The sequence below is a fragment of the Sminthopsis crassicaudata genome, chromosome 1 (assembly GCF_048593235.1).
Source record: "Sminthopsis crassicaudata isolate SCR6 chromosome 1, ASM4859323v1, whole genome shotgun sequence".
Taxonomy (NCBI): Eukaryota; Metazoa; Chordata; class Mammalia; order Dasyuromorphia; family Dasyuridae; genus Sminthopsis; species Sminthopsis crassicaudata.
The window spans coordinates 747974923-747997366 of record NC_133617.1 but is presented as its reverse complement, the minus strand read 5'-3'; the positions used below and the strand labels follow the sequence as shown (position 1 = coordinate 747997366).

General features: G+C 45.7%; 1 protein-coding gene across 3 annotated transcripts in view; it reads left to right on the top strand.

Annotated features, from left to right (window-relative positions):
• Nucleotides 1-5516: 5516 nt before the first annotated feature.
• Nucleotides 5517-22444, top strand: part of CACNA2D3 (calcium voltage-gated channel auxiliary subunit alpha2delta 3) — a 1031774-nt gene continuing 1014846 nt past the window's right edge. For 2 of the 3 annotated variants that reach the window (XM_074284452.1, XM_074284451.1), the window contains exons 1-2: nucleotides 5518-6005; nucleotides 6695-6776. In XM_074284452.1, coding sequence (XP_074140553.1) covers nucleotides 5884-6005; nucleotides 6695-6776 — 204 coding nt within the window. In that variant the 5' untranslated portion in view covers nucleotides 5518-5883. Of the gene's footprint in view, nucleotides 6006-6694; nucleotides 6777-22444 lie in introns of all 3 variants that reach the window. The other variant, XM_074284453.1, reaches the window with a different exon arrangement.

Below are 22444 nucleotides of genomic sequence, written 5' to 3'. Positions count from 1 at the left end.
ACATGAGAACCCAGGAGGAAACTTGCATCCGTGAGGTGCTATCTCACTTGTGCAGAGATGCTAAGGGGATGTGACCATCCTGTAGTTGAGAGAAGCAAGAGCCATTTCCATTGTCTTGGGTCTATGCTCTTATGGTGCCTTTTATCACACATGACTGGAGAGCTGCTGACCAGGCCTAGGAGAAACTAGAGCATTCAGGAAATGGAAAGATATTAATCAAAATGGAAAATTTGCCTCGTCCTGACTTTGGAGTAATTAGAAGTAAGGGCTTAGTGATGCTGAAGCATGGTAAAGTAAGAGGTACATTAGAATGGAATTCTACTTCTTGGTAGGTCTTTTGCAATCAGAACCAGGTATTTTTTTTCTTTTGAGAAAACATACACTTTTGGGATAGACTCATGTTTTGTCTTCTGTTAAAACCAAAGAGATGGAACCACATGACAGCCAGATCCATTCTTAGATCTAATTCTAAGATTTTTCTAACAATGGTCTGTGGGTGAAGGGCTGATGGAATCAAAGATAAACATGGGATGTTTAATCTTGGGATGGGAATGCCATTATTATCCCCCTTTGTGAAGATGAGGAAAAGGATGCTCAGAGAATGTGTACCTTCCTTAAGATCAACACGGCATTAAGTATCTGAAGTGGGATTTGAAGCAAAGTCCAATTTTTGCACCCCAAACCCTGCTGCTTTTCCCCAACAAAGCCTTTCTGTAAGCTTGATGATTACACTTTCTTATAAGAAATTTTCATCAGTCAGTGTTTCTTTCCAATTTTGTATTCACTTTTTTGTCTCTGTGTATGTGATATGTATACATCATGTATAATATGTATATTTTTTATATCTAGTCATATTTGCATGCTGTTTTCTATATCAGATTGCAAGCTCCTTGAGGCTGGGAATGACCTTTTTTCCCCTTGGGATCCTTGGTGCCTCATATAGCACTTGGCTCGTAGAAGTGCTTACAAATGTTGTTGATCCACTGATCTCAGCACAGATCCACATTTTGAGCAGGGTGCCTCCTCAGTACCTATGCCACCTCTGAGCTGAAGCTTTTACTGATGCCATCCCATTGGTGCCCTTCCCAACTCCAAATCCTGGGAATTGTTTGCTAGTTGTAGCTCCTAGCATCCCAGATGCTGACAGAAGGTATGGTTTGTCATTGATTTTGCCTCTTAGTTCCAAGTTTCCTTCAAGGTCACTCTCTCTCTTCCATTAGGACTTTTTTGATCCTACCAGTTGCCATCTCCCTCCTTCATTACCATATTGATTTTACATGTAAAGAGTAGGGTGTCATACCTCTCCAATTAACACAATTGTAAGCTGTTTAGTGTAAAGATGGTCACAAGCAATGAGATTTAAAATATATAAACAAGAAGGTTCACATCATTTTAATGAGGTAGCAGCACCTTTGGATCAGGAAAAGAAGAGCTGATTGGTACAATATACAAGCTAATGGCATAACTGGGGACCTTTAAACATCAGAGAAATGTCAGCACTTGCCTTAGTCCAGCATCAATGGAAGATTCTAGGATCAGAAAAGCTTTGAGGAGGCAGAGCCCTTATACATTTGTATTGGAAGGCAACAAAAGGATGGGGGTGTGGTAGTGATCCTCCACGGAGTGAGGGTTACACTCCTCCCTCAATTCCCACTATTGAGAGATTAGACCAGTAGGAGACACTATATGCTAGGAGCAGAGAGACACACCAGTGAGAAACAGGGAAAAACAGAGTCACGGGTAGATACAGGAGACTTACTGAAGAAGAGCTGAGTAAGAGATGAAGGAGCTTTAGCTTTGTGACCCATGATGCAGAGAGAATGCCAGCTTTGGCCTCTAGAAAGCACCAGCCTTTGAAGTCCAGCAGAGAGCTACACTAAGGGGAACTTTGTAAGGCCTCTATCAAGGGAGAAAAGCACTTCTACTGATGGAGTTAGGAGTTCTCCCTTTGCAGCCTCTTCTCTACAGGAAGACTGTTGTCTTCCTCCAGTGAGAATTTGTGCAAGGGGAGAGGTGTGCTCAAGTCTGGGCAGAATATTTTTTAACTATTACTCTCAATAAACCTTTCCTCAGACTCAGCTACACCCAGAGAAGGAACACTGGGAAATGAGTGTAAACTGTTTGCACTTTTGTTTTGCTTCCCAGGTTATTTTTACCTTCTGAATCCAATTCTCCTGTGCAACAAGAAATTCGGTTCTGCACACATATGTTGTATCTAGGATATACTATAACACATTTAACATGTATGAGACTGCCTGCCATCTAGGGGAGGGGATGGAGGGAAAATTCGGAATAGATGTGAGTGCAAGGGGTAATGTAAAAAATTACCTATGCATATGTACTGTCAAAAAATTATAATAAAAAAAGATAAATACCTTTCCTGAAAATATACTGAAGCTGACTAGCTGTGGATGGCAAGCACATGATTTAAGGGGCTTCCCAGTGATTGCCAGAAACCCCAACTTCTTAGGCTTACGCCTAGAACTCTGTGGAGAGCAATGAACAACAACCCCTGGGCTTCGGGCCTGTCAATAATGGTAGGAAAGTAGCTCTGGGGGTGGAGGAACATCTGTAAGCATCGTATAAACACGTTGAAGGGAGCGGCTTTCGCTTTTGCCCTTGTATCCCAAACACTTAGCATGGTACCTGCCTCCCAGTGGGTGATTCCCAAACACTCGTTGAATTAGATTGGATAGGAAGAGGAACTTGGAGCTTCAAAATAAGGCAGAAACACATCCATCTATTGTAAGAGAGTGTCTTGGGCCTAGAATCCGACCTCAGGATCACAGGCCACTTAGAGCCTTTCAAAGATGGCGGAGGCATTTCCAAAAAGCTCTCTGATGCTACTTGGAAGCCTCCCATTTTCAGTTCCAAACAAATTGGAAAGTCTCGGGCGTTTAATAACTGGATTTTGAGCACTGTAAGTTGTGGAAGTCACTCATTGGTAGCGAGACTGACTTTCTGCCCTCAAATGAGAAAGTAAACCCCCCCCCCAACCCAACTCATCCCCGGGGAGGCCTGGGTCCCCTAGTCTCATCGATAAAGCATGGGAAGGTTTTCCTTGCTGTTCAAGGGGGAACTCTAGGTGTGCGGAAGCTTCCACACCTGGCCAGCCATCCACAGAAAGCTTTGCTTTATGCTTGGCTAAGGCCGGGCACCTGCACTACCTAGAATGAACCATAACAAACTCGGGCATGGAAATTGGCCCTGGATGGCAGGCGGCCCGGAGCCGAGGGGGGGGGTTCCGAACAAAGGGGGAAGTTTTCTCCCCAAATCAAAAGCAAACTGGCCCTTTTGCTTCTTCCTCCCAGTTCTTCCGTGACATGCTAGTTTTCTGGCGGTGGGGGTGGCAGGAGGGCTGTCTCCCCTCCCCCCAGAAGCCAGGCTCTCCCCAACTTTCCAGGTTTTTGGCAGCTGTGCTCGCCCCTTGGATCTACAGTAGTGGAGGGTCTCGGCAGGCGAGGGGAATCTCCTCTGAACAGGGCTGGGGTGGCCATAATGCCAAGCCAGATGTTTGGGGCCGAGATTTCCATTTAAATGGGATGAAAGGGGGGGGGGGATAAAACACGAGTCATGGAAAAAATTTAAATCAAGGCAAGAGGCATCTTGCCCTCGCCTCGCCTCCCCCCTTTCTCCTTGAAGTCAGTGGCCTCTGCCGCGCAACCAATGGGCGAAAGTACCCGCCGTACTTGGGCAGCGCAGGGGGCAGGGCCGGCGTGCGCATCCCGGCCGCCGCGGCGGAGTTCAGCTCCCGGCCCGGCGAGGATGACTCAGCCCACGCGGGCCGCGGCATCCCCGCCCCAGCGCTCCGCTCTACCTGGCAAAGTTCCCCGCCCCGGGGAACGGCGTTCCCTTCTCCAGGTGATGGAGAACCTCGCGGAGCCCACCAAGCCCTGGGGGGCAAAGATAAAAGCGGGGGCAAGCTTGGTGCGGCGCCCCAGCCCCGGAGGAGGGCTGGTTGGGATGCTGAGGGAAGAGGGCGGGGAGAGGAGCCAGTGGCGCCTCCCTCCCGGTCCCCCGGGGCTTTCGGAATCTCCCGGCCCAGTGTTTGGGTAGGGGGATGCCGGCCAGCCCCCCGGGAGCCCGGATTGCCGGGGCTCCAGTTCCTCCCGGGCGCACTGAGGCAGCACTTGCACCCTGTGACCTGGGGCTTCGGGAGTGTGGGGAGAGGGAGTAGGTGCCTGGAGCTGAGCATCAACTTACTAGCAGGGTGAGGGCGGACACTGCAAATCTCCCCTGCCCCCCCCCAGTCTCCTCCCCCCCCCAGCCCTCGCCTTCTCCTCCCCGCGCGCGCCCCCCCCCCCCCCCCCCCCCCCCCCCGTGGCTCGGTGCCCGGCTAGGGAACACGCTGCACGCACATGACTCAGTTCTCTGTGGGATCCCGACCCGGAGCCGGAGGAGAGGGGGCAGTGCGGGGAAGCCGCCGCTTTGTCTCCCGGGTCGGGCGGAGGGTGGGGGGCCGAGGCCCGGCCCGCGCTCCCGCACCTCCTCCTCCTCCTCCTGGGCTCCGGGGCTGGATGGCAGATGCTCGTCACGCAGCAGTGCGCTCGCCAGAATTAGCAGGGGCTCCCCCGGGGCCCGAGTTTTTAGCCCAAACAAGCCCAAATTCCCCCCCCCCTCCAAAAAAAAAGCAGAGGTCCGGCCCTCCCCCTTGTCTTGGGCCCTCCGGCCAGCCGCTCCCTCTCTCCCCTCACAGCTCAACTTCGGACTCTTTTTGCGGGCTGCCGCCCCCCACCTCCCCCCTCCTCGCGGGGCGGCGGCAGCGCCCGTTTCCCCTCAGTCGGTGGCTGGGCCGGGGCGTGGGTTAGACAGGACTGGGCGCAAGGGGGAGTGGGCAGTGCCCAAGCCGGCCGGGACCTGGGGGGGGGAGGATTGAGCTGAGCGGGGGAGAGGGCCAGTGCGCCCCCAGACCTCCATTATCACGCCATCCTAGCCCCTTGCCGCCGCCGCCCCCTGGCTGGCCGGGACCGGCGGGGCCCTCTCCAGGGCGGTGGGCGCTCCTCGGCTGGGGGGGGGGGCGGGGAGGGGGAAGCGGAGCCTGAAGGGAGGGGAAGGAGGAGGGAGAGGGCGGGGGCGCCGCGGGGTCAGGCCAGAGGCAGCCCCGCGCTCCCGCCGCTCACTGCGGAGTTGGGTGGACTGCGCGCAGGCAGCGGCGGTGCGGGCTCCGGCTCAGGCACAGGCTGCAGAGGGGCTGGGGCTCAGGCTCTGGCTGCTGCTGCTGCTGCTGCTGCTGAGAGCGGGCGGGCGGCGAGCGCTTCGCCACCGTTACCAAGGACACACACACTCACACACACACACACACACACACACACACTCACACACACACAACTCTCTCTGCCTCTCACACACACAGTACTTTTCAAGTCATTCGCGCTGCGCCTCCGGAGGGTCCTCACTCCGTTGCCATCCTCCCTCGCTCCATCCCTGCATCTCTCACTGCTCCATCCCTCCCCAGGGCAGCGGCTCGCCGGGGTGGGGTGGGGTGGGGTGCCGGTGGAGGGACGAGGACACCGCAACTGGGAGAGCCTCCCGGCCGGCCGTCTGCCCTCCTCCCTCCCTCCCTCTACCTAGTTCTCCCTCCTCCTCCTCTCCTCCTCCCCCCCTCCATCCTTCCCTCATCTCTCTCCTCCCTCCCCCTTCCCTTTCCCTTTTGCTCCTTCCCAAGTGAGCTCTCAGCCGGCAGAGAGACCGAGAGGGAGAGAGAGGCGAGGAGGAGGACGAGGAGGAGAAGGGGAGGAGGAAGAGGAGGAGGAGGAGGAAGAGAAAGGAGGGGGAGGAGAAGGAGGAGGAGGAGCCCGTCCACCCCGCTGCGCTCCGCTGGGGGTTGGGGCCAGCTTTCCCGCGCGAGTGTCTCCGGCAAGTGCCCCCGACCGCTAGCCCACCATGCGGGCGCTGCCGAGCTCGCCGCGCTCTTGCTGGGGCATCTTCGTGCTCTTCTGGACCGTGTTCCTGAACACCACGCTGGTGGACGTGGTCGGCTCGGAGCAGCAGATCCCCCTCTCCGTGTAAGTGCCCTCTCCGGCTGCTGCTCTCCCCACCTTCGGCGCTCCGCTCTCCTTCCGGCCCGGGGCTCCCGGGCCGGGGGCTCGGCTTTGCCCCGGCCGCCGCCGCCCAACTTTGGGCTGGCCAGTGCAGGTGCCCCATCCGGGAAGAGCCGAAGGCGCCGGCTCCGTTTTCAGCCGCATGCTGGGGCCGCCAGCCCCGAAGCTTGCTCTGCACCCGTCCCCCCAATCCCCGGCTAGGGCAGGACCTCTGCGGGTCCCGGCGGCGTCCTCCCTCGCCAACTTGGCCGCCGATTACCTAACCAAACTTTCCCGAGAGCCTCCGGGAAGCCCCTCGCGCTCCTCGGGAGCAGCTTGGCTGGGGGCGTGTGTGTGTGTGCTGCGAACTGGGCTGCCCAAGTTGGTCCGAGTTCCCGGCTGAGCTAAGTGGGCTCCCTTTGGGTGTCTCCATCAAATCTAGCAGCGACTTTTGGGGGGAGCCGCCGCCGAAGCCAGGCCCAGTCACCCTGGCAGGTGAACTCCCGGGTCCTGAACTTGCACTTGGCAGCCTGGCTTGGCTGCCAGGGCTTTTCTCGCTCTCTAACACTCCATGAGGGTGCACTCGAAGCAACAGTAGTGTGTGTGTGCGTGTGTGTGCAGTGTCGCCTGTGTGACCCCTCGTGTGACACGGCTCCCTCTGCTCTCCTTCGCAGGGTGAAGCTCTGGGCCTCTGCTTTTGGTGGGGAGATCAAATCCATCGCAGCCAAGTACTCGGGTTCCCAGCTCCTGCAGAAGGTAAGGTCTCCTCCGCCTGGCTTAGGAGCTGAGCTCAGAAAATGGAGGCACACTTAGTTTGGCAAACGAGCGCGAGGGCCACCCGGCGGGGGGCCGCGGCCCCTGCCCCGGCCACCAGGCCCGTGCTGACCTGTCCCCGACTCCGTGGTTATTTTTAGATGACACTTGATTCCCAACCCAGAGGAGCCTGGGTACTCACTGGCAGTGTCCTGGCCAGAGCTGGAAAGTGGAAGCTTGTGCATGTTCTAGCCTCCTTGTGCGTGTTCTAGCCTCCTTGTGCGTGTTCTAGCCTCGGTGGAGAGATCTCTGTCTCTGGCAGGAAAACAGCTGCTCCCCGGTGGGAAAACGCTACCTTGAGGCCCCGGGGCCCGGATCCCCCCGCCTTTCACCTTGGCCCCCACCATGCAGTTCACTCTCAGGGAAAGGAGGCTACACTATTGTTTGTCATCCCTGCAGTTCTTACAACCCCCATTATTCCCCAATCATCTCACCCCAGCGCGGGGATGTATTACATACATCATTACAGATAAGGGGAATGAATGTGGTTATCTTTCTGCTCAGCTGCACACTGGGTAATAACCTCCGAAAGTAGCCACAAACTGGAGAAATTGGGCTGTGTCTCCATCATCCTGAAGAGTAATGAGGATGGAGAATTGATTATTAGGCCTTTATCAAGAGCTTTATCAACTTGCATTTCAATAGGCAACCTTCTGGGAGAGAGAGTCTCCTTAAGAAGGGGCTGTTTGGCTTTGGGCTATGAAGAAGAGGGCTGGAAAGGACAGGAGATGGGCCAGTCAGTAGAATTTACAAAACGAGTTGGAAAAAAAAAAATGTAGATATAAGAGCTGTACTTACAGTAGAAACTGATTCCCCAGGGTGGTTCCAAACAGATTTGATGATCAACATAACTTTGGAGGTTTTTTTTTTTTTTCCCCTCTGCTGTTTGGGCCAAAGTAACATATGTGTTATACATTCTGCCTGGTAACTAAGTATGTATTTTATTTATAGCGTTGAGTTTCAAAGGAAGCTTTGGGAAATTATGGGAAGCAGTTTTTCACATGGGTCCCTAAAACAAAACCTTATTCTGTAATGAATAAAGAATGAGTTAAAAATGGAGCAATACAAGCCTCCTGTTAGCAGAGGGGTCTTTATGTATGCCTGTCCTTGGGAGCCCCCCCTCCCCAAAGAGAAAGGTTTGCTTAATATCGCCATTGTCAAAATGACGTCAGCCCCATTAGAACCAGCTGGTTAGTTCTTCAGGTTCTAGGATGTCAGTGGGGGAGGGGGCATAGGAAGTTTCTGGACATAGGATGCAAAGGCCAGTCCCCCCTATCTGTTTCTGGTGTATCTATCAAATTCTACTTTGCTACTTGGGTTTCTGCCGTGCCATCCAATGTGTCACTGCGCTGTCTGGCCTTGTCCATCATCCAGATGCAGTTTGAAATTTTGAAGTAGGGTGAAGATGTGCAAAACTTTGGGATTTTTTTTACCCCTCCCCCCCTTGCAGAACTCTGGGTACAGAGTGAGTGCTAAGCCTGTGAGAGAAGCCAGGGAGTTTGTGAATTTCTTAGTTACTCTCGAGCATCTGATTTGGCCACTTTTTTAGAGGCTGTGAAATTGCTGTGTCTTTTCTCTCTGAAGTTAATCTACACACACACACACACACACACACACACACACACACACACACACAGAATCTTCCTATTGGCTATTCAATAGTAGCTAATTGGAACCAGTGAAAGTGATGCTTTTACCTTCTCATCAGCATCCTTTCTCATATTGAATCCATGAGCAGAGATTTGTTTTTGTCATGCCTGCAGCTTGACAATGGTCTAATTTTTTCCAGCTGTTTATTGCTTTTGTTGGTACTTCTTACTTCTGCATGGTGCTCCATTGCCTGATGAAAAGAGATGGCTTTGGATTTGTTTAGCATTAAAGTGTGGGTCTCGTAGCAGTGCTTCTGAGAGGGGTTTCTCCATTGTCAAATCTAGCTGCTCTCCAGTGTGCATCCTCTTCTCCCCTTTAGGGTGTGGGGAAAGTGAGGATACAGGTCAAGTGCAAGTGCAGGGGCAGGAGAATGGTATAAGATGTAGTGATGCCTTCAGATACCCTAAGTGGAGCTGTTTCAGGATGATTCTGGAATGCATACATCTTAATGTGCACGAGGGGAGTCTGATTAGAGGAAAGTATTTAAGGCTGATTGTTATTCTATCTATGAAATCAAATAACAATTTTATTACATTTTTGTAACTAAGGAATTGTAAAACATTATATGATTTTGTATTGTCTACTCATCTTAGCTATGTCTGAAATGTGATATTATTTAAAAAATAATTTTTAAATGATAATTTGTAAAGACCTTCCTCTCCTTTTAAATTTCCACTAAAGAAACCATCATTTGACAAAATTGTGGATTGGAGAAAGAACTCTTGTTAGAATCCCACCTTTTAAATACCTGCTACATGGCCATAAACATAAATATACAAACACACACATAGTAGTATCAATGCCACAAGCACCTCAATAGGGCCTATCCTATGATATACACTTAATAAATATTTGGATTGGAGTAAGTAGTCAATTGGAAAAAAATTAGTCAACATTTGCGAGGATTTATACACTCCAGGAGTTATGTTTTGTGGTCCAAGTTTTAAATTTTATTTAGTTGGTTTATTAATGATCAGATCATTGGCTTAGAGAATTCCCAATGTGCCTGGGAGAACACGTGAGTACCTCAGAATGAGATGCTTGGCAACACTTGGACAAGCAAAAGCAGAGGAGAGATGCAAATGGAAATATAGTTTTAAATATCTTTTTGCATGATGCTTTTAGAGAAACTAGCCATCTAGCAGCAGCTTATAGCTATAAATGTCTGATGTCATTTGCCATGAAAGGAATGCTCAAATCTTAGAACTCTCTCATTAATGATAAAGTTGCTTTTAACTTTTTTTCTGTAAAATATGTCGCCCTGATCCAACGCTTTAACCATATCTCCAGAAGACCTTAAGAAGACATGCTATGTTGTGTAAGAGAATGGAAATGCCCTTGGACGATAACGTTTCTTTAAAACAGTATTTTAAAGGTCTACTGAAAGAGACCGTATGATTTTATCTATTACATGAGATTTCTAAATAACCCTTTGTACTCTGCATCAGTGAAATAACAGTTTTGGAGTGGGAATTTAGTACCAAAACTTAAAATCTCATGACAGTCACTAGCTTGACATCAATTTCTTTTAGGTAGTTGATTCTTATAAAATTATGAAATTTGAGGTAATGTTGTTATGACTTTATTGTTTGTAAATAAAATTGAAAAAAACATTATATATGCTTTATTTGCCTAGATTTGTTAGATTTTTATAAGAAAAGAGAATATTTTAACAACTATGACTTCATTTCCCAAGTTAGGTGATTTTAGCCCAAAATAATTAATATTGGACATTTGAGGTTCGATTTCCCCCAATTCTTTTTTTTTTCACCTCTTCATCCCAAACAAGGAAATAGCAAGCTGTAAATATATTTATCAGTTTAAAAAAGTAACTTTTAAACCCACTATCATGATCTCAGCAGAGTTCTAGAACACTGTGTGCTTTGGTCCTGCATGGAAGGCATTGATGCAAGGCAGTGTTGGGCTTGTATCTAATTTAGTGAAGTTTTCCACTTGTCATATGGATTTGGCACCATAAAGGAAGATGTCTGTGTGCTACTGTATAAACAGTCAGGCCGTCCTCTCCTAGTTACCTCATGCTGCCGGGCTTATCATTTTGGTATAAATTGAAATTAAGTCCCCTCTGAGACATAGCCACACAAGAATTCAGTGGCCCTTATCTTTCTCTAGCCTCCTCCTCCTCATCCAATCAAAATGTCAAGTGTCTTCTGGCTTCTTGGAGAATACTTAAAAAAAAACATTTTTATACTATCCTATTTGGGAAATCACCAGGCCCCACTAACATAGAGACAGTAGCTTCCTCTATTTCACCCAGAGGCTGTTCTTACAATGTTCTCAATAAGCATAATTTAAAGCCGGTTGGTGTTTATTTCACTTGCTTGAGTGAGAATTCTACAAAAGTAGCAGTCTGAAGATTGAGGGACTTGTTTTCCAGAATTCAAAAGCATAAAGGTTTCTTTTCAGATGCATATTCCAAGGTGGTAATAATCCTAGACAGGGAGGAAATATGGCTAACAGGATCACCATAAAAATTAGGAAAAAGAATGGATTTTTGCCTGGTAAACCTCTTCTAGTTCTCAGAGCAGAGAGTCTTCTTGGAGTACATAAAAGGGCTTTATCAAGTATTCATTTCAAAAATATTTCTCATATGGGAAATTGAGGTCTGTCTCTAGGACAGTCAGTGGAGGTAAAAGGTTGCTTGTTTTAAACATTTGGACAAGTATTGCTTTTCATCAATGGGGAAATCACCAAACTATTAAATAATGAAATAGACTCACTTATCTGGAATCTGGGAGGAGGAGAGTGCTACAAGATGCCGGATACCAGCGACTTCTAGGTTATGGTGGGTATCCACTTAAGGGAGCATTCTTGGTGAATAAACACTCATCGGCTGACATCCAGCATTGTGCTCCTTGCACTATGCAGGCATTAATCCTACTCTGCAGTGCCTTTAATCCATGAGGCCATTTCAGATCATCATGTTTTCAGACAGGTTATTTTTGAGTCATTGATATTAAACCCCAGCTAGCTCTTTGAAAGGATGGTTTTCAGCCTTTTAGGGATGCCTGTTTCCTCCAAGAGGGGAGACATCCATACATTATTCTAATGGTAAATCAATTAGCATTCAGGACATGCATCTCATTCATGCAGAACATCTATCTTTAATTTTAAAACACATAAAATGGTGACTTGCTGTTTTCTGAACTTCATCTTCCGTGGATTCACCGAGGTTTGGGCTAGCCAGCTAATTGTTAATTGCATTTCTTCCTTTTCCTTTTGTAAAAATTACTCCTGCCAGGGCATGTCTCCGTTTTGATTTCCTCTTATTCAAAGGAACCACTCAAGCCTGCTTGGTCAGTGAGGTCGGGAGGTTTACTGATGCTCTAGTCTGGTGAATGAAAACAAATCAAAGGGCAGGCATGGTTTTCCTGCTGAATGGGAATCTTGGATCCTGTGCCAGTGGGGATTATCTGTATGACATGGGTAACCCATGCCGAGGCTTTTCAAGGCAGAGAGTTAATAACAGTGCTGGAATTAAAAATGCGCTAAATGGCTCCGGTCCAAATGAGTGAAGGGATACAGATATTTTGAGCTTAGGATTCTCAGACCTCCCTTACAGTCTTAGTAAAATCCAGTTCTACTTTTAAGTGAAAACAAGACCTATGGGAAAATGAGACCTTTCCAGTCCCACTGGGCACTGGTGGGTCCCTTCTACTTGAATTGACTCCCTTGTATTCACAGTTTATATATACAGAAGCGGAAGTTTGACATGTCAGTTGAGCACATATGTGACATTAAGTAGTCGTACCAAAACTTTAGGTCTAGAGCCATAATAATTGTCAATTAAACAATGCTTTGCAGAGCAACAACAAAAACACACTGTAAATCACTTTGCACCTATCTTATTTGAAATGTACAAAGACACTGTGTCTAGGGTCACACAGCTACAAGGGTTTGTCATGGGATTTGAATTCAGTTTTTCCTCATTCTCTATCCACTAGACCATGCAGCCTATCTGAGAACATGTGACTTCATCAAATGAGTATCCCTTGAGTTGTTCTTCAAATTCTGCACTTGCTTCTTTGACTGTGCATTCAGTAAATTCTGTTGACTTAGATATTGACTGCATTGTTTTATGGAAAAATGATGGTGTGGAAATAGTATCCTATGGATTACTTTCCAAGCTATTTTATTGGTTGGGTCAATAGATATTTATTAAGCCCTTGTTGTATATGAGAGATACAAAGAAAGACTTAATGATAATGTAAGGAGATCAATGATCATCTGGGCAAATGAATGAAATCTTGGCCCATACCACACCATAGTGATTTTTCACTATGTGTAGGCATAAGGGGACATTATTTCATAGTGGAGCCCAAGGGGACATGATTTAAAAAGACAGTGTAAGAATCACTTGTTGCTTTGAGCAGTAGTCAGAGCCTCCATTAATTGTCTTCAAGGGGTCATCTTATAGAGGAAGAGATTTGATCTGGAGGTTAGCGGATATCTCTGGTTGAATTCCATCTTTGGCCTTGGCCAAATTTATTCACTTCTCTGAACTTCAGTTTTCTCACTTGTGCAATGGGGAGAATATTAGGTATTTCCCTGCTGACATCTATTTCATGAAGTAATTGTGAGGAAAATGCTTTACTACCTTTTAGACATTATGGTGGCGTGCAATGTTATAATTCAGTGTCAGTGGACAATGATGTCCTTTTTACGTTTACAGACGAAGTTATTTGATTTCCCATCTTGGCTTTATCAAAGAGCATTTTGGGCCATGCTGGCCAGAACGGGAGAAATGACATGGTTCAGGGATCAGGAACAACACCTATGTAACCATCTACCAGCTTGTCATGGTGTGGAGTCAGGAAGTGACTTTGAAATTTACCTCAGCCACTTCTTTGCTATATATTACAGGCAAGACATCTAATCTTGTTGAGCCTCAGTTTTTCCACATGCAAAATGGGGATTTAAAAAAAAACTGCTTTAGATTTCAGAAGAACCTGGAAGGACTTGTACAAACAGATGCAAAGTGAAGTGAGCAGAACCAGGTAAACATTGTACACTGTGTCAGCAACATTGTGTGATGACCAATATGATTGACTTTGCTCTTCTCAGCAACACAATGATCAAAGACAAGTACATGTCTTTGAAGGAAAATGCTATCCACATCCAGCAAAGAACGGATGGACTCTGATGCAGATTAAAGCATATTTTCCCCACTCGATTCTTTTTCATGTTTTTCCTCCTTTTGATTTGTTTCTTTTTTCACTACTGTGACTATTATGGAAATATGTTTAACATGTATAACCTATATCAAATTGCCTATCATTATTGGAAGAGGGAGGGGAAGGAGAGAGGGAGAAAACATTGAAAGTTAAAATTTTGTAAAAATAAATTCTAAAGGATCAGCCAGGTGGTGCAGTGGTTAGAGCGCCAGTCCTGAAGTCAGGAGGTCCTGAGTTCAAATTTGATCTCAGGCACTTAACACTTTCTAACTGTGTGACCCTGAGCAAGTCACTTAACCCCAATTGCTTCAGCAAAAAAAAGTGCTAAAAATTGTCTTGATATGAAATTAGGAAAAAATAAATACTATTTAAAAAGAAAAGAACAACTTTTTTACTCATCTCCCAGGTCTAAGTCCCTTTGCAAACTTTCAAGGATTATATAAGTAATTCTTGCTAATAATAGCTAGTATTTATACAGCGATTTAAGGTTTGCAAAACATATTACATGCTAATTCATTTTATGGGTAGCTATATAAATGCCAGCTGTTATTTGGTTGAAATTTATTGTATGACACTGAATCAAATATTTGGTTGGAGCTTTAATGATCATTCAATTCCACTATCTCATTTGGCAGATGAGGAACTGAGACTCAGACCTTTTCCAAGGTCACACAGCTAATGAGTTTCTGAGACAGGATTCAAACTCAGGGCTTCTGACTCCAAAGCTAGCATTCTCCCCATTATGTCAGGAGACCCTCTGATTGTTACCAAGGCTAACACTTTTGCATTGCTATGGTAATCACTCAGGGCTTCTTCCTTTTTCTTCATCAACACAATTGAGAAAGACCCAGGAAGTTTTCAGTCAATGCTGAGCATCCACTGAAGCTCATTTCCATTCCCTTTGGATGATGCTGGTTGGATGCCAGAGCTGCTTGCTCTGAGGCTGTTTAAATGTGTATTAAATTTATAAGGTGCCTGGTGTCCTGGAGATTTGAAATTAGTGCTACAAAAATAAATATTGCCAATAACAGAAACTCCTCTTGTGGATGTTTTCAAGGACACTCCTTGGCAGACAGGTCTCTTTTTTTGACAAGAAATAGATGAGAATTTCACTATTTTGTGCTTTTCTGATGATTTGTTTTTGTGACTTGGGTTGGCAAGTCATCAGGTGTCCAGGTAAAAGGAGCTGATGTCCATGTAAATGAGCTTGAGATCATAAATGACCTCAATAGGAATGATAACCGACAACTATTTGTATGATACTCTAGGGATTATGTGGTGTTTTATATTCAATATCTCCTTAGAATGGATAAGCTAGAAGATACCTCCAGCATTGTGCTCTCCAACTATCTTCTTTAACAGGTGTGGAAACTGTGTCAAGGAACTCAGGTGATTTGTCCACAACTAGCAAGGGTCAGAGGTGAAGCTTGGTCTTTCTATCTTCATATCTGGTCAAGTATCCATTATGTCACGCTCTTGCTGTGGTTTGCAAGACATTTAACACCTGTATCTTCTTTGAGATTTGCCAGAAGTACTGCAAATATTTTAGCCCCATTTTTTCATATAAGAAACTGAAGCTAACAGTCTGTCAGCTAGCAAGTAACAGATCAGAGTCCAGATCGTCTAAGGGCCAACTTCATCAGGCTTTCCACCATGCCGTGTTTCTTCTCTTGCTTATATTAGGCTGGTTATGGTTCTTTGCATTTTAAGCAAAGAAATCCTGATTTGTCTTCTCTGCTTGCACATGCCAATCCCATTACACTTGATAAGTTTTTCGGACTGATAAATGGTTATACTGGCTCATGGAAAATGGAGGCTGTAGATGGATGGATAAGTCCATTCTTGGACTTCCAAAGTTGCGTGCTTTAGAAAGGAAGGACTAGCCTCTTTTCTTAGCCCAGATAGATCTTCCCTAGAAATTTACCCTTCATATGTCCCAATTCCCTTTCCTCTTTTGTTAGAGTACTGGCTCAGTTTGGTTTTCTTACAGGGTCAACTATCCTATAGTAACTTCATAGAACCTTCCATGTTCTTCTGTCCATTAGTAGCTCCTCTGAGCTAATGGCTGAAATATCATTTAGGGTCTTGGTCATCCTTTGGGACTAGTCCTTAGGCTATTAGATAAGCCACTTTTTCTACTGCCTGACCTTCTTATTATTCTGCTATTGTATCTTTCCTGGGAAATGAACTTTCTAGTGGGATTCGCTCTTCTGGCCAGTAGATGTGAACGTTATGGTACTCTGGGATCTTCTTCCAGGTTTATGGTGGACTCCTGCCCTCTGAGACTTCCACCCAAATTTTAACTTCCAATCTTTTCTCCCTCTCTCCTTCCTCTCCCTCTTCCAATAATGATAGGCAATTTGATATAGGTTATGCGCATGTTAAACATATTTCCATAATAGTCACAGTAGTGAAAAAAGAAACAAATCAAAAGGAGGGAAAACATGAACTTGTTGATTTGGCTATGATTTGCCTTTAATAAAGAAGCCTTTGAAATGTGCCAGGCCAAGGGGTACAGAGCTGTGGTGTGCATTGTTGTGGGGAGGGAGATTGGCTCAGAGCTTCAAATGCTCACAGTCTGTTTGATTCCAAGTTCTGCACTCTGACACAATTCCAAGCTCCCTCTTGGGAACCAGTTTGCCATGGGGACCTGGCCTTTTCACAAAAGCTTGTTTTGTGGCCTAAGGTTGAAAGCGGACAAAAGACTTCTTTCTTTATATTAAACATCTCAGATCATGGAATCTGGAGCTAGTACTGACAGGGACCTCAAAGGGTATCTCATGCAATCCCTTCATCTTATAGCTGAAGAAACTAAGGCTCAGGGAATGGAATTGCCACACAGGTACAAATGAGAGAGTCAGCATTTGAACCCAAGTCTTCTGGTTTCAGCGACAACTTTTCCCCTAATACAATACTGGATCTTCACTCTTTGGGGTAGTGGGTTCAACATAAATGGGGCTTTGAATCCTGGCTTGACCACTTAATACCTATGTGATCTTGAATGAGTTCCTTTGCTTTTCTGGCCTCAATTTCCTCATCTGTAAAGTGGATTATATGATGCTCTGAATTAATAGATCATGGTCCAGAGAAAGCTTATGATCCTAGACCTCAGGGAGATCTAGAAAGGAAGGAATGGATAGGAGAAAGAGAATTCTTCCCAATTTAGCCCATTCTTAAAAATTAAATCGGTTCAGTCCCCTTTCTCTCTTGAAATTCCCCAATCCTCACTTAAATTCTACACTACACTTTGCCTGCAGAGACCCAGGTGAAAGAGGGCAAAACATTTTCAGGCATTCAGGATGATCGTCCCAGTGGTAGTGTCACAGACTTGAATTTGATGGTGATTCATGGAATCATCTGCAGACCGGCCCTACCTACTCTGGACTTATCAAGCCTGGCAGGAATCCCGAGACCTGAAGTGAACAGCAGCATTTTATGGCATTTCTCTTGTGTCTACAAAGCCGGGAAGGGGGAGACTCTGACCAGGATGCCTTCATCCTGGGCGGCTTCAGCTTCTTTTCATTAGGAGAATCAGTCAACTTTTTAATTATGTTTAACTGAGCTATCCACCGGAGGCCGGGTGCTGAACGAAACTCGCAGTTGGAAAGGTAAGGCAGAAGAACCAGTGCAATTTTGAATGTTTTTTTCTGTCTCTCCTGGAAGGTTCTGTTCTTATCGAAGATTTAATGTCCTCCACCATTCTAGGGCGGAGTGAAGAATGTTGTGGTTCTGCTTGTCCACTGTGAACCTTGCAGATGGCCACAGTCCAGAAAAAATAAAAAGATCTTTGTTGAGGACCTGCTCTCTGCAAGGTGTTAAGATCATTGAACTGTCAGAGACCAGAGAGATCATGAAGGGCAACTCCTTCAATTTCTAGATGAGAAAATGATGACATATTCAGGGTCACACAGCTAGAAAATGGCAGAACTAATATTTGGATCCGGCTTCTCTGACTTGAAATCCCATTTTCACTGCATTGGTGTAAAAATGCACAATGTAGAAATAAAAAGAAACCTCAGAATTTGAAAAGGAGTCTTTGCAGGGAATATAAATGGGTTTAATGGTAACTCAGGGATAGTTATTCCTCTTCGGGGGGCATTTTCTCTATATGGATAAACCTTCCCTCTGTGCATTAGGCCGATGGCAAAGCACATTCTGGGATTTCTGTGAGCCCAAGGCTGCATTTATTTGGTAAGATGAGGGCAGTTAAGGAATTTTGTGCCCTCCTTAAAAGTGGCCATGGTATAAAAGGGAATAAAAACAATTGACATATGACCATAGGAGATTATCACGGCCTAAAAAATACTTTGTTACCTTGCATCCTACAATGCAGATGCAGGCAGTTGCCAGAATTCACATTTGATTTGCTTTACAATTGTATGGAATATGAGCATTCAGGTGAAAGTTTGAAATATGGAGTGGGCCTCTGGGCTCCTCGGAACGGTCCCATCCATAATGCCCTTTGTATTGTGCTTTGTTGACGCCAAGGCCAAGAAATAATGTAAAGAGAACCATATGTGTGGGAGGTGATCAATCCATTGGATATAGCCACTTCATGGCTGCAAGACATAACATAAAGCTCTGCTCTTCGCCTCCCACCAGTTTCCATTATCAGTGAGAATTTCTATTAATGTAATATGATCGCATCCTGCTCCAACAGTTCAACGGGCATAGATTTTGCCCTGCTGTCACAAGCTGATCAGTGTTGGGCCCCTGGGAAGGCAATACTGAAGACTGGCTATTCCTTCTGGAAGAATAGAATTTTTGCAGATCTGAGCAGTTTCTATTTAAATGAATATCTAAGATGCAATTGTAAAGAATGGTTCGTGACTTCAGAGCTAGAAGTGACCTCAGAGGCTATTGATTCCAAAATCTACTTTACAGATAGGAAACTAAGGCCTTGGGTGATTAAATGGCTTGCCCAAAGTCACCCATAGGATCACTGATTTGAGCCAGAAGAAGCTGCATCAGAGGCCATCTGTTTCAAGACTCTGATATGACTGATAAAGAAACTAGACCCAGAGAGATTAAATCTACTCCCCAAAGCAGGAGACTGGCTGGTATTTTGTGAATTTTGCTCTAAAATTACTAATAAAATCCAAAAGTAAAGAAGTTAATCTTTACGATACTATAGTATTTTTATTTTTTTGTGAGTGTATAATTCCCTTGGCTCCTGGCATCTTTTCCCTAGTAACCCTGCTATTATTTTCTTTTCTAATAGGATATAAGCCCATTGAGGAGGATATTCTGACTTTTTTTTTTAGTTTCCTGGCACATAGAAGGTGCTTAATTAATACTTATGATTGATTGACTTGTCTAAGATCACAAAAATAATAGTTGAATTGAGATTTTAACCATACTAATTCCCACTCCTGCCATGTCCTAGCAATCCACTTTAAAAAAAAATTAAAATCAGATACTAATAAATTAATAAAATTATGTACTAAAGATCTTATTAAGGAGTCAATTGTAAAAAAAATATCATTTTACTGAGAAACATCAGTGGGCCATCATTTAATGTAAGAAATAAGCCTCTCGTTTCCTTCTGGGATTCAGTTTCTCCTTTTGTAAAATAGAGCGCCTGGGTTTGTTGACCTCCAAGGTTCTTTCCACCTCCATCCTCTCTGGAAGGGGTAGGTGGTTCTCTCATTCTGTAAAAAGCAAAAAGGTTTAAAGTGGTCAGGACTAAATGTTCAGAGGGATATTGGGAATCCCAGCTGGATTTTTGCTATCCTGGCTAAGTTTGGGCTCCTATAGGATGGAGATCTTTCCAGAGCGGTAAAGGTGATGTACTTGGAAAGCCATCAGCTTTTTAAGGATGATCCTCTTGCCTTCCAGATGTCCCTTCACAAGAGCTGCTATGACAATGAGTGCATTTGTCAGCCAGTTCCTGGGAGAATGGGAAGGCCATATTCCTTCCTTACAGAGCTGTTCAAGTGGGGCTACTGGGTGACTTTGCTTATGTGCCTCTTTCAGAGAAAGAATGTCCCCTGAATGACTTATGCTCTCTGATTTCTCACAGGCTTTATAGATGTGGAGCTGCTATTTAGTCCAGTCTCATTTTGTAGTGAAGGGAACGAAGGCTCAGGAGAATGTGACTTGTCCCAGCCTTGTGAATTGTCTCTGTGGGTAGCAAGGGTCCAAGACATGGATTGCACGCAGGTTCTGGGATTGTAAAAATCAGTGTGAGTTCCCTCTGTGGAAGAGTACCAAACCTCAGTGTTCCCAGGGAACAAGCAGCTTCCTAGTATGCCATTAATCAGCAGAGATGGCCCTTCTGTTAGAGCAATCTGGTTGGTGGAAACTTTTATTCTCTCTTAATTCACTCAACAGCTTTTGATTTTTTTTTTTTTTTAATTCGCCTCTATCATTCTTTCCTCCTTTGAGTTTCCTACTGACTGTTTGCTCCAGATGTTGTCTGGGTTATTGCAATTGTCCTTTCTAATCTAGCCTCATAAAAAAGGAGAGGAATGATGAGATGGGGGGGAGGGGTAGACCGAGTAATTCATCTGGTGTCTTCCCCTCCCTTTTCCTTGATTTGCTAAGTTTTAATGTCCTTCTTCTATCTCCTTTCAGAGACTCTTCATTCATTTGTTCGGAGTTTTTAGAAGCTTTTCTGGAAACCTAATTGAATTTAGCTGACTTTGCCTTTCCCCCATCCCTTTATGGTAATGGGTTTATTTCCCTCTTTTGTGATTACATTTTTGGATGGAAGCAGCCCCTCGTTATAGGGAAATTGTGGCCATTTTGCTATTTATTACCGATGGCTAGATTGGATGCCATAAACCCTAACTGTCCTGTTTAAGCAAGAGCTTTCTCCTGTGGTCAGTTTAATTGTGTGCCAATTGGTTCTAGTGGATTCATTGGTGATGATTATTTGTGGCAGATTTGGGAATGTGCTGGATCCTATCTGCATCCCTCCATCCCCATTTCCCAAAGGACGAGTGGTTGTCGTGGTTGCAGATTTTGTACCTGGGTTGAGCCTGTCCCCCCTCCTTTCTAGCAGGAAGGTCTCATGACTGCCATCTACGCCTGGCACTTGATCACCATGGGGCTGCCCACCTCCCACATGCCCAAGGTGGACTCTGGAGCCTGCGATCCTCACCTCTCCCATCTCAATGTCAGCAGGACAGGCAGGCTTGGAGCCAGCCAGAAGGAACCAGACCAGATGTTCTTGGCTCGCTCCTCTCAGCTCTCGTGACCTCTGGTGGCATCCAGACAGTCCTTGACCCCACTCTTTTTATGAGTGGGAGGAACAGAAGGGGCACCTGAGGCAAACACCGGGAGCTGAGTCCCAGCAGCGAGCCTGGGGATACATCCTCGTTCCCCTGCAGCAGCAGGATGAGGCACTGCAGTCTTGTGTCTGTGCAGGAGGAGCACCAAGCAAGACGCCTCTCCACAGAGCTGGCTGGCCCAGCGGAGGGCAGACAACCGGGCTTCTGCTGGATTTCCTTCTTGCCTTCTTTCTTCCAACCCATTAGGAAGGACAGTAAGGAGAAAGAAGAGTTTCCATCTCTGTCCTTTCCCCTCTCCTGTGCCCTTGTCATGCCTTCTGCAGAGACCCGTCAACATGAAATATGGGCCCACGTACACTGCGTGCCTGCTGAATGGAGGCTGCCTTTTGTGGGGGTCCATGCAGATGGCCATCCCATATTCCACCACAACCCAGAGATATCGAGCCTGCATGTCCTTTGAGGCACTTTCCTCTCTCTGCGTGCTAAACTATCACAGGATGTCTCCCCCAATCTTGCACAAACACTGTCTTTCCTCTCTATGGAAGACTGAGTGTACATTGTACAAGGACTCAACAGTCATGGACATGTGAGATCCTTTTGGGTCATTTTTCCTGGCATTTTGGTTGCAGGCTCCCTGCTTGTCTCTCAGGGGCCTGCCTAGTTTGTGTACCTAGAGAGTTTGGGGCATATGAAGAGAGGGGAGCAGCTGGCAGCCAATTAGATTAGATGCATTTGATGGGGCTCTTATTGCCAAGAACTACTCAATTCAAATTTTTAGGCAGTGGTGGTGTATGGGTAGAGGGCTTATATTGGATTCTGGAAGCCCCAAGTTCCATTCCCATTTATGACACACACACACATACACACACACACCCATATACACATGCACACACACACATACACACACACACATGAACACACACATACACACACACCAGCTTTGCGGATCTGGTGAAGGTAACTTCTCAGTGCTCCAGGTAACTCTCCAGGTAACTCCAGTAACCTAAGGTTTTAGGTTATAGAAGAGTTGGTGATCAGTGTCAGTGGAGGTAGTTTCCCATCCCAGAATTTCCCTGTATCTATCCTAGATCTGCTCTATGTCTACCTCACCACCATGAGCCCGGCTTTTTGATGAAGTCCAAGCACTGTCAGCTAAGCTCATTCTATTGCATGAGCTCCTCCCCAGAAATCTGCCCAGCTTCTTAGGATTATTTCTGGTCACTAAAAATGCAGAATCTAAAGCTATAAACTAGTAATTTCCTGAACGATGCATGAGTGAACTGAAATTATAAAATGCATCTCTGAAAACTGCTTGTCTTATTCATTTAAAGGTAGTAGAATCAAAGTGTGTTAGAACTGGAAGCAACCATGGAAGTCATCACATTCCCTGGTCTCAATTTTTTTTTTTTTTTTTTTTTTTTAACCAATGAGTAAACCGAGGCCCCTAGAAGAGAAGGGACTTGCCTATAGTCACTGTGACTTGCAAAACTCAGATTAGAATTTAGGCATTCTCTTTTTATTAAATCATGTTATC